This window comes from Corvus hawaiiensis, chromosome 10 (assembly GCF_020740725.1).
Source record: "Corvus hawaiiensis isolate bCorHaw1 chromosome 10, bCorHaw1.pri.cur, whole genome shotgun sequence".
In the NCBI taxonomy this organism is placed as follows: Eukaryota; Metazoa; Chordata; class Aves; order Passeriformes; family Corvidae; genus Corvus; species Corvus hawaiiensis.
This window is the reverse complement of record NC_063222.1, coordinates 6,928,418-6,940,630: the sequence shown is the minus strand read 5'-3', so window position 1 is coordinate 6,940,630 and position 12,213 is coordinate 6,928,418. Positions and strand designations below refer to the sequence as shown.

At 44.2% G+C, this 12,213-nt stretch overlaps 1 protein-coding gene across 7 annotated transcripts in view; it reads right to left on the bottom strand.

The window, feature by feature from the left end:
* Positions 1 to 2,846: 2,846 nt before the first annotated feature.
* The window catches only part of YEATS2 (YEATS domain containing 2), a 48,018-nt gene continuing 38,651 nt past the window's right edge, over positions 2,847 to 12,213 (bottom strand). For 6 of the 7 annotated variants that reach the window (XM_048314102.1, XM_048314105.1, XM_048314104.1 and 3 more), the window contains 6 exons: positions 12,056 to 12,135; positions 10,937 to 11,138; positions 9,340 to 9,566; positions 8,119 to 8,193; positions 6,669 to 6,742; positions 5,306 to 5,571 (listed from right to left, as the gene is read on the bottom strand). In XM_048314102.1, the coding sequence (XP_048170059.1) occupies positions 5,463 to 5,571; positions 6,669 to 6,742; positions 8,119 to 8,193; positions 9,340 to 9,566; positions 10,937 to 11,138; positions 12,056 to 12,135 (767 nt within the window). In that variant the 3' untranslated portion in view covers positions 5,306 to 5,462. Of the gene's footprint in view, positions 4,371 to 5,305; positions 5,572 to 6,668; positions 6,743 to 8,118; positions 8,194 to 9,339; positions 9,567 to 10,936; positions 11,139 to 12,055; positions 12,136 to 12,213 lie in introns of those variants that run through there. The other variant, XM_048314103.1, reaches the window with a different exon arrangement.

Sequence of the window (12,213 nt, the reverse complement as noted above, 5' to 3'; positions counted from 1 at the left end):
GCCAAATTAAAAGGTATCACACCAAGTTCCTCTGAAGAAGTCAAATCTACATGAGTTTTGCAGGCTTCAGGGAGCAGTGATGCCAGGATTGCTTCCAACATTGCTCTCACACTAGAATTTGTCTTCCCAGTTGCTCTGGGCCCATGTCCAAGTCTCTCAAGGATTTTTGACTGTGACTCACACTGCAAGTAAGGGTTATTTGACACATAAAAAAATGTCCTTTAAAAAGGAAGGCTTTACACCTGTAACTTTAGAATGTACTACTTCTAGGGTGACACTGAACCTGCTTGTTTTGTTTAATCCTGCTGACACCTGGCCTGTTGGGATGCTGAAGGTGAGTTTTGTGTCAGGGAGCGGTGAATACCTGCACTGCCACATGCTCAATTTAAGCTTTGGCGTGGGAAATACACCATTGCTCAGGAGAGTTCTTGTTGTGAACTTGGAAAATTCACAAGCAGCACAATACTGATTTGCTTGCTTTCATAAAGTGCACATTTCTCTCTACATTACACTAATTTCTTTGTGAACAATCAGATGCAAACCGGGCTGGTGTCCAGCGCTGGCAGGGGGACGGTGGGATCTTTGAGGGGAGGGAGCTGAGGAGGGGTCTCTGTGAGGGGAAGGGGAATCATGGAGGAGGGCTATCTCTCTAGGGGCAGGGGGTCAGAGGGGTAAGTCTCTGTGTGGCGGTCTCAGTGAGGGAATGGGGGGCCTCTGTGAGGGGAGGGAGCTGTGGCAGGGTCTCTGTGAGGGGAGAGGCTGCCCGTGGCCCCGCCGCCCCCGGGCAGCTGAGGGCGCCGAAGCCCTCGGAGGAGCCGGGGCCGGCCTGAGGGAGGGAGGCAGCAGGTAGCAGTGAGGGACTAAAGACACCATTCTGAGAAAGAAAAGTCGGCAGGGAAAGCATTTTGGGCTTTTGTTCCGGTTTTTTGGTTGAGGGGGGTAGGGGGAGGGTTGGGGTTTTGTCTTTACCTCTCACCATCCAGCTTCTATTTGGCTGTGAGTTCAACTAATTTTCCCAAGTCGAGCCTGTTTTGCCCGTGCAGTAACCAGTACACGACGGCCCTGTTTTTATCTACAGCCTACCTTGATGTGCCCAGGGCAGTGGTGGCGTCCCCATCTGTGGGAGGATTTAAAAGATAAGTAGATGTGGCACTTGTGGACGTGGTTAACGGTGGGGGCGTGGCAGTGCTGGGATAACTATTTGACTTGATGACCTTAGAGATGTTTTCCAAACGTAGTGAGTGATTCTGTGGTACGTTATCCTGATCCACATGAAACATGTTACTGTTTCCCGAGTTCTGAAGGGAGGAGTGAGAGCGGCTGGCTGGGTGGATGTCTGCCGGGCTCTCCTCCTCTGCCATGGAGCCTTGGGAGAGGGGCCCTGAGGGCACAGACACGGGGCTTCCCTGCCCCTGCTCAGCCTCGTTCCCATTGGTTGGTTTGTGTTCCCTGCGCGGGCAGAAGGACCCTTGGGCCCGTGACTGGAACAGTTCCTGGGCAGAGCTCCGGCCATGCGGCTGGAGAAATAAACATCTCTCTGAAACAGCTATCAAGAATCTGTCTGTCCATATATATTTCCTTTCCACGGGACTCCTGGTTTGATATGCGTGTTACAGAATCCCCACTGTAACAGGTGTCTGGCAGCTGGCCAACCTCGACCCACCTTGCTTTTCAAAAGTCTTCCTCACAAACCAATGACTTGCTATTTAAACAGGTTGCTCTGGAAGATGAAAGATTGGAGGCGCTCAGCTCCTGGCTTCTCTTCCCCCAGCTTCCAAAACCAGGAGCTTTTTAAAATAACTAGAAAAGGGAAAAATTACATTTTCCTTCAGATCAATTCCTCAACTACAAATTCTTATACAGAACTAACTATGACATTCTGAATACACAGAGCACAAAAGTATCTATGGATCTGGAGAAACTGAGTGACAGGTGACAGTCAAGACAATCCTAGCACAGCTAATAAAAGAATTTATTGTAAACATACGTATATTACACAATTATACAGTATAATACAGATAACATGAAGGATTTAAACACTCAGCATTACAAATAGGGGCAATATTTGTAAAGAGATCTTTAACTCTTCAGAAAGCCAGAGAAATATACGAAACATTTCAACACACCGCACCTGTAGCATTCCACAAACACCGGAACGGATGTGTGAAATTCCACAACCTCTAACTTATCTCCAAGCAATTCCCACAGGAACTTCTCACCAACAAATTTTTCTCCCACTATTCAAAATGCAAAGAACTTGTTGCAAACTTTTCCTACATCTGAAGAACTAAACAAATGTGTCATTTTCTATCTGCTTTTAACAGTTTATTTTTCTTCAGCAAACTTTATATACTAATAATATAGCATCTCCTAGGAGAATAACCTGTGGTTGCTCAGAAATGTAGCAATAGATCTCCACTACAAGAACCCCATTAAGAACGAGGGATCTGTACCTGCCTGCTTGAGGGCCAGGTTCAGGACTTTTTCTGAAACTCCATTCTTCACAGAAAAGCAGGACACAGGCAAAAGAAGCCACAATTTGCAAACAGATGCCCAAAGACAAACTCCTGCATCCTCAAAAGCTGCTCTGGGTGTTACAGAATCCCAGAAATAAAACCTGCAAGAGACAGGGGCTGGAAATGCATGTGTATAGAATCCCAGAACATGCTGAGTTGGAAGGGACCCACAAGGATCACTGAGTCCAACTCTTGACCCTGCACAGGTCACCCCAAGTCACACCATGTGTCTGAGAGCATTGTCCAAACGCTTCTTGAACTCAGACAGGTTTGGTGCTGTGCCCACTGCCCTGGGGAGCCTGTTCCAGTACCCAACCACCCTCTGGGTGAAGAACTTTTTCCTGATACTCAACCTAAACCTCCTCTAACTCAGCTTCATGCCATTCCCTTGGGTCCTGTCACTGGTCAAGAGAGTGAGGAGACCAGTACCTGCCCCTCAGGAGGATGTTGAAGACCACAATGAGGTCTCCCCTCAGTGTCCTCCAGGCTGAACAGACCAAGTGACCTCAGCCGCTCCTCATGTGGCTTCCCCCCCAGACTCTTCCCCATCCTTGTGGCCCTCCTCTGGATGCACTCCCATAGCTTAATGTCTTTTTTATATTGTGGCACCCAAAACACAGTACTTGAGGTCACTGCAGATCATAGCACAACTGAGTTTGCCCAAAAGGCTGTTCCCACAGAACTTGCAGGCTGTCATGATAGTGACAGGGATCTTGAAAATGCCCTTCATAAAAGCTTTCATAAAAGCTGTGTACAGGGATGCCTGAAAGCAGTACAGACCCCAAGTTCACTACAGCCTACAAAGCATGGGGCCTGCAGTTCTCCAGCTACCTGGATTCCTCCCAACTCAACACTGAGCTGAAACATAATCACTGCTGCTCAACTCCATCACACTGACCTCCGCTGATAAAGTAATGTCAGGGCTAAGCTCTGCCCTTTCCTTTCGCAGGCAATCCTGCACTCAGCTCACCCGAACAATCCAGGATTAGCTTTTGAATCCAGAGCATCTGTAATGTCCTTCCTAGGGGGCATTTAAGTCCTTCTCTGAATGCTGTTTGGATTTCATCCATTGGTCCCATTTCCTAGATTCAGGGGTCAGGTTCTGCCATTCTTATATTCAACAGAGCTGCAGCTCCCTGTTAGCTGTGATGAGCTGAGAGGGGCTTTCCTGCAGACCCTAGTTTTATTTAAGGTGGAGAAGACAGGTGGCATCCCATCTGAGGTACATAGCGCTTTCTTCAGTTTAACAACTGCATCAAACTTACACTACTCTCCTTCCAAGTCTGAAACCACCCTCTAACTGAAGCATTTTTCACAGTTCCTGCACACTACTGTAGTTACGATCACCTGTCTTCTAGCCCCAAAAAAGCACCAAAAGGTAACATTCTGCTCCCACCCCAGGCCAAGAAAGATAACTGTAGTTTAATGTTTATAAAAGGCTTTGTATTGTCAAAGCACGGCACCAACAAGAGCGAGGCCTCAGTACACCCCTATGAGGTAGGTATCCTGCTCCCCATGCTCAGAGATGGGGAAACTGAGGCACAGAGTGATTAAATCAAAGGCCATGCAGCAGATCAGAGACCCAGCTGAGATCAGCGCACTGGAGGTTCTGGCTGTTTGGCCCATGCTCCACCCATGACAGCACTGCCAGACAAAACAAGCATGCTGAAAGCATGACAGTCCCACAGGAGTCCCACCAACTTCACAATGGCTTATTCGCACTACCAGCAAGCACCCATGGGGCAGGACAAAAGGGTGGTGGATGTGGGGTGGTCAGGATGTGGTCAACGAAGCTTTCTTCAGCAAGATGTTGATAGCCAGGCTGCAGACATGTCTCCCTCACCAGTGGTGTTCCTGAGACAGGTAAGTGCTGGGGTTAGTAGCAGAACTTCTTCCTGCAGTCAAGATATCAGAGGATCTCCCCACAAGCAGCAAATCTTTGATTTTTCAATCCTACCAGGCCTCTCTGTGTTGAACAGAAATAAAGCCAAAGCAGTGCTGCTCCCACAGCACTTCACAGTTTAGGCTGATACTTAGTGAACACTGCTACCACATTAAGACTTGTACAGCACAGCTGGTCATCTGCCCTCCAGCACTCTTCAAACCTTCTGGCAGCCTGGGGAGGCACTCGCTGGGCAAGCAAAGCATTTCAGCCAGCCCAAGACCACAAACCCTAAATACCATCTTTGTTCCTCTCCTTTCCCATGCAGCACAAGTGGTCAGTCAAATCTTACCAAGCCTGATTGGGGTTTGTTCATCTTGCTTGAGGCTGTGCCAGTCTACCCTTTCCAAGGTGACTAAGAAAGGTGGCATCTGACACCTCCTCTAGAGAGGCAAGGAATTTGGTTAGGTGACAGCTCAGTAAGCGACTGACAGGCCTACCCAGCTGTGTTCTCAGTCACGTACATCATGCTCAGGCAAGAATGGCCAAAATTGCTGCAGCCATCAGCCTTCTGCTCCCCCAAAACCACCCTAATCTACCCATCTACTCAAATGAGCTTTAAGACCTTTAAGAGCTGCCTTTGACTTTTCTCATATTCAGAGTGCCAAAGCAAGTGCCCTGCTCACTGCATGGGGAAACCAACTTGTATGTAGACTGCATTAAAAAACATAATTTCTCATGTTAAAAACCAGTTCAGTCTCACCAGCAGAGCTGTCTCAGAGGGACCAGGCCTGTGGAGTCTCTCACAGCTAGCAACTCGATGCAAACTGACAATGTTTGTTCAGCCACTGAACATACACTTACCAAGTAAACACTGACATTTAACAACTTGATTTGGAACAGAGCATCGTTTTGTTGCATTAAGGTGCATCTTTAATTGGAGGTAACAATCTAGTAGCCCAATGTTATAAATGTATGTAATAGTGTCCTACAGAAATACTGGATTTGTCAACCCAACTTCAGTCATAAATCCACCTTTCCTGTAGCATCTTCTCTGCTCTATTTCATTGCTCCTCATTTAGTATCTTCATATGTTTGTTTGTGAGGAAGTCAAGAAAGGGAATATTACAGATGGCTTTGTGAATATTCATCACTGTGATCTCTCTTGGAGTCCTGCAGAGAATGCACCGGAGATGCTATTATAATACACAAAAAACCACATATCCATAAAGCAGCAAGTCAATAAATTTACCAATGGGAGGAGGAGGGAGAGAAAGCAAAAATAACAATCAAAGCAAAAAAAGGATATAAGAGCAGGTGTTAGAGCAATGCAGGGAAAGCATTAAAATATCACAGCACAAAAAAAGCCACTCAGATGACTGGGGGAAACCTGTTGGGCACTGGGGTAGGAAAAGCAAGTACTGAAGCATGAATTCTTGAACTTGTATAGCACAGTTGTTGTGTATGTACTTCTATATATAACATATATACATACTTTCTTATATATTATGTAAATATTTATGTATTGCATACAAGTGAATATTTAAACTGAGCGTTTTCTCATAGTGTTTGGGTTTTTTAAATCAATTTAAGCTATCCCAAGTCATGCTGCTGAACAGAAATCAAAATGTGGCCTAATCATTAGGTATTAAAAAAAACCTCTTTACTGTTGAGGGTGGTGAGGCACTGGACAGGTGGCCCAGAGATGCTGTGGCTGCCTCATCCCTGGAACTGTTTAAGGCCAGGTTGGATGGGGCTTGGAGCAACCTGGGACAGTGGAAGGTGTCCTGCACATGGCAAGGGGTGGAACAAGATGATCTTTAAGGTCCCTTCCAATCCAAATAATTTTATGATTCTATAAAAATCACTCAGCATCTGAGGCAGAAAAGTGTGTATCAGTAAAATAAAGAGATTATTTAGGTTGTTTAAGTTCTGGCAGGCCACAGCTAAGTTGTCTACACAGTAACCTGAGATGGACAAGAGTGAGCAGGTCCTTCCAGCGTGGCTCTGTAGAAGCAGGTCATCTGCCTCTGAGGCATGGCAACACCAGAGAATCCTGCCTTGGTTTTTAATGTTTATGTTCCCATCTTTTCCCACTAGGGAGCCACAAAATGACAAACTCTCTCTTAAGGCTTGGGTCTTCTCAGAGTATAGTCCATAAATTCCCTCACTCTCGTGGTCTGAGCCACACAAAGCCTGACTAAATTCCTGAAGCCATTGAAGTCCTTAGTGCCGGTCTAAGTGGTGGCAGAGGAGCCCTGGTGCTGTACCTGTTGTGAGGAGCTGTCTGGTACGCCACAGCGAGCGCTTGCCGTAAGATATCACTCATCAGCTGTTCAGTGGCCTGAGACAAGAGACAGCATTAGGAGACAGCATGACAAAAAGAGCAAAGGAACTTGCTATTTGCTCAAGTACCAGTGTAAGAGCAGCTGAAATCCTGGCTCGCTTCAATCCTCAGTCGATCAGCACAGGGCAGTTCAAGACACCCGAGTGAGTTTTATCACTTAAGACATGAGTTTATTTAACAGAAAGAGACCCAGAGCTCAGGCTGCAACTGCCCAGCCTGGTTTCCCTCCAGACCTGAAGAGCAGTACGTGCCCAGCAGAGTGGATCCAATGTTCCAGTGCCTGTGCTTCCAAGAGCATTTCAGGACCCTTCCTCTCACCCACCAGAGCTGGTTTTGTACATGGCAGACTGCAGATATTCTCCTGGGAGCCAGTACCTGCATCCCAGCCCACTCCCTGTGGTCACCACGCTTGTGTCAAGACACGCTCACAGAAACCTCCCAGCCTGGGCAGCCATATGCCCAACCCTTGGCTTAACCAAGGTTCAGTCAAAAGCTAATTAAGGCTCTTGGCTTTCTGTGCTGTATCAAGACCAGAGGAGAGGTTTCTGGAATGTTCAGTGAGGAAAGCTGGCACAACTACAATTAGAATGGAGCAACCTGATGGCTACAATCTGTGTCTACAAATGGATGTATCTGTATCAGAGTTCAACTGTGGTAACAGGAAGCACAGCACAGGCATGCACATGAGTGCATGTGCCACCTGGAATCAATTAACTTTTGTAAAACTCATCTTCTGATAAGCTGCAGTCTGTATAAACAACCCCAAAAATCATCTTCGGCATGAAATGCACCAGAGTGCTGCTAGAAATAAACTCTGTTAGCCTTCAGTCCAAACCCAAGAACTCCAGATCTCTGCTGTTCAAATTTTGGTGCAAAACCATTTCTCTGTTTTTCCAGAAGTGATGAGGATAGAGAAACAGTTTCTCGCACACGGCAGAATTGTTACTGTCCACAGGAATTCAGCAGTCTCCCAGCAGAGACAACCTGGGCAAAGTAACTGGGCAGTATTTAGGAAAATATAACTAACCTTGTATAAAATAATCAAGTCTTACACAATCTGAAAGATTCCCCCCAGTTCTGAAGGGAAGGACAAAGCAAGGGGTACTTTCAAAATTACAGAATGAGTCAGTATCTTAGTGGTGGTGAGAATTTGCAAATCACTATTCTGTGTCCAAGCCAACAAATCAGTTAGAAAACTGAAAACCCACACGAAAGTGTATGACCCTCTTTGGGCAGCTATGTATCTATCTATTAATGCAGAAAGACAGACTTTGATTTGATAAATGCATATTAATAAAGATATTCCATCTTTTTTTCTAATTGCTGAGTTGACACAATTACAGACAAGCCCTTCCTGTGAAGTAATTTCTTACCTTTAAAATCATATCTTCTATTACAGATGCATAAACATTCTTTTGTACCTCAGCAGGTTGAAAAGAAATCCCTATCTATAAAATACAAGAGAAAAAAAATTACTATTATCAAATAACACAACTCACGTTGTACTACAATTAGATAAGATTAACAGAAAAAAACCCTACTACAAAGGGTAGTTAAAAGAGAAGCAAGTAGACACTACGGAACTTTCAAGCAGTATAATCTCAGGCTTAATTTTTAAAAAATCTGGGTAAAATTAGCACAGCCTGTAGAAATGCCTCTGGAAGTCAGAAGAAACAAAAGCAGGTTTTAGTTTTTGTTTCAGTGTCCACACAAAACCCAGGCTGCACTGGGTATCTTTGGGTTGAGAAGGGAAGCTCCATTTTAAAACTGTACATATCTTCAATCCATCTACTCATCATCTTTCCTGCACCCAGCTATGGCCACTGAAACCACTTTAAACAGTACTCCTGGCACAGAAGTTCCACATCAAAAGAGTGTTTCATCTTTCAGTTCCACTCTCATTGTACCCATGCCTTTGTCACCTACATAGCAAGAGACCAGATACACTGCAGAACCAAGTTTTGTCCCTTGGTGTCAGCAGGTGAGGTGGGGGCGGAGATCCTTTCTTTCTCCAACAATTGCTCCATGCAAACCCCTCCTGCTGCTCCCGTCTCCTCTGGTACAACAGCAAGCACTCTTTCCTACAAGCGAAGTCAGTCTCCTCTCTTGCTCCTGCTGCTGAGACAAAATACCTCCCTCTCTTTTGCCCTGAACTGAATAGGAGGAAGATATTCAAGCAGTAGAGAAATTTGCTAAGTTTTACCACAGTCCCTTTTCAGGAACTGCTGTTACACAGCATTGGTCCAAGCAACAAGACCACATCTTCTGCATGATGGGACAGGAAGAATTCAGTGCTAGTGCTCCTCATCCCTCAATTTATCCTTGCTTTTAGCCTTTCAAGATAATTTTTCTGTACTAAGCCCTGCAAAACAGCTACTCTGAAGTGAGCTCCCAGCTGGCACTCTTCCCTTTCCCCTGCCAGAACTGGCAGCTGCGTGTCTTGAGTCAGAAGGTCCCGTTTTTCCAGGGCATTTATAAAAAAATTCATTTAAAAGTCCTGAGGCCTATATAGATGAAAGAAATGCAACTAAATAAATGTAAGACCACAACTAGCTTCACAATAATTCTAATTAGCTTTATGATTCATTCATTACCTTCTCAGCAGTGTCCCTCACAAACTCTGATGCAGGCAAGGAAGCCATGTAGAACTTCATCTCTTCTTGTTTCTCCTCCTGTTCTTTCTTAATGTTTATTTTTAATGGCTCGCTGAAGTTGAGAATATCTACTTCCTCTTCATGTTCCGGTTCTTGTTTCAGAAATTGCTGTAGTTCCTCCAGTTTTCGGCACAGCTCCTCACCACTGCTGTAAGATGAAGGGCATTCTGAAATAGAAGCAATCAATTAAACACATGATGGGTTAGGGAAAGCTGTTTATAAACAGATGCACACTCAAAATATGGTAAGAAACTAAGGTAATTGCAAGTTATTTTTGTAGTGCCTACCAAATATAAGGATGAATAGAAATGCACACAGTCATTGAGAGCCTTCTAATTATATCTTCATGACACTCATGGTTCTCTCCCACATCTGCTCCTACACCAATCAAGAAGGCTGTATTTCACACAAAACAAGCTTATGTCAGTCTCCCAAACATTCTCACAGAAGCTTTTTAAGCTTTTTGGCAACTGGCAAATCAGTCTGATGCTCTTCAACTTGCTTAGAGAAGTGGAGCTTTTACTATGCAGGCACAATGTAGTGCTAAATCATCTTTTACATTGTGATGAGCGTTATCATGCTGCTTAAAAAAATCAGAAGACAGGTTCCCAGTGGAATGGCAGAAGGGTAAGCTCTTCTCTGCATGATTGACACGAGCTGGTAAAACCTTCAGTGCAAAGCTATGCAGTAAACAGATTCTGCTCTTCAAAGACAAACACAAATACAGTGATTTAAATAAAAATATTATAAGGTAGATGCAGGCTTCCTTTCCACCTTCAACAACTGCAATGCAGGGCCAGACTTTACAACATATAATCAATACCATACACTTCTGTGAAATACCTTAAATCCCTAAACGATCAGAACAGAAGAACATTCAGCTTTTGGAAAGGGATTATCTGAAGGTGAAACAAGATAGCTTAACTGTGAAGAAAGGATGAAATTAAAGACATGATTTTAATATATACTAAAATGAACTGTGGGGATCCTAGAGCTGTGCTAGTGGAATAATGTAGCAGCTGTAATACAAAGCATGAAGCTTCAACGGGCCAATTCACCTCACTTTTGGAGATAAATTAACTCCCACTGAGCTCCACATTGCCACTGCCAGGTTTGTTTTTTTTGTTTTGTACCTGAACTCATTCATACTGTTTGCATGGTAAGTCTTAACAGAGGCTAAGCCTACCCAAGGGCAGAAATGTCATTACTCCCTATGCTAACTTTGTGTATCCACTTATAAATGATTACATTGTGGAGAAAAAAATCATCTTTCATGAGATTTATCTACACTGAGCCTCCAAGAGCCCCAAAGCACAATAAAAACCAAGAGAAGCCCCAGAGAAACACCAGGACTGACAGGAACAAGGGACAGCCCCACTTGTAGGCCTGCCCTTACAATCTCCAAGTTTTGTTATTCCACACTGAATTAAGTTAAAGCAAAGACAGTAAGAATCGCCTTCTCCAGATGTGCTTGAACACAGGCATTTAATAAACAGTGTCTTTGGCAGAAAGGAGCTTCCTGTCCCTCCACACTCACCTGGCTCACTGTCTATCTGTGTCAGCACATCCTCAATGGAGTCCTCATCGTTCCGCAAGGCCTCGGGGTCAGGGGGAGTGTAGCCATGGCATCGACACCAGTGCACCACGTGCTTTGTTTTCAGGGGGGTGATACTGTGAAACCTGGGATGCTTCTCTACGATTTCTTGTAGGATCTTTCTCACTGTCATTGCTCGTTGCCACTGTGACCAACCAAAGAGAAAGCTCATTACACTGGCCAGAACATTTACGGTTAGCTTACTTACAGCCCAGAAACATAATCCAGGTTGCAAGGGAAACAGAAAAGGAACACGATTTTCTCAGAAGTCAGAGTGACTTCTGACAGGTCATTTAGACTTTGCTTTATCATCCAAAAAAAATCTCAAGAAAAGGGACACACATTTACAGGGGCCTTGTCACATTTGTCTTGACTTGAAATGCCTCATCTCCCAAGTAACACCAAAGATGGCATAGTGCAAGAAATCCACTAGAGCAAAATATGTTCTTAAAATTTGGTTAAACTCTTTGATCATTTAAGCTGGCAACAGCAGAGGATCTAATTCAGTGTTAGTTAACATCTTCCCTGTAAAACTACACAGCAAGATGCCAAAGTTATGAAGAAATAGAGGGAAACCACAATACAAAAGGTCCAGGTTAACTGAAATATTTATCTTTGGTGAACTGACAATCTATTCCAGCACTAGTACTGCTTATGTCAGATCCCTCAGTTCTCATCCTGCAGAAAACAGACACAATCCCCTAAAAAGACAGATAATATATGTTGGGTAAAATTCCCTTGACTGTAACATGCCACAGAGGAGAGATGAGGATAAAGTACTACCCCTTTGAAAAAATTTAAAGTTTTAAAATGCTTCAAAAACCATCTTACTATAAATAAACTGAAAAATGACCTTCAGCATCCTTTCTGCTTGAGAAAGCCTGTGAACAATAAACTGGATCACCATCTGAACACAAGTCAGTGCACCTTGCAGTAAGGGGTGCTCCATTTAAAGTCAGATTTATTCAGGAAACAAAACAGACAACAAGGAAGGTTCCATAATTCAGAAATCTTTCTTGTGTTCCTAGTGACTGCTTATGAAACAGTGGATGAGAGAATTACCTCGGCTGCCCTCCTCTTCCCAATATTCCAGCTGTAATACTGTTCCACTGAACCGGCACAAAAAGAGCTTACATCCTCACCTAAAAAACCACAAAATCAAAAACACTATTAAATTTTCAGTAAGTGAAGTAAGATGAACTCTGGGTTTGATGTTATTC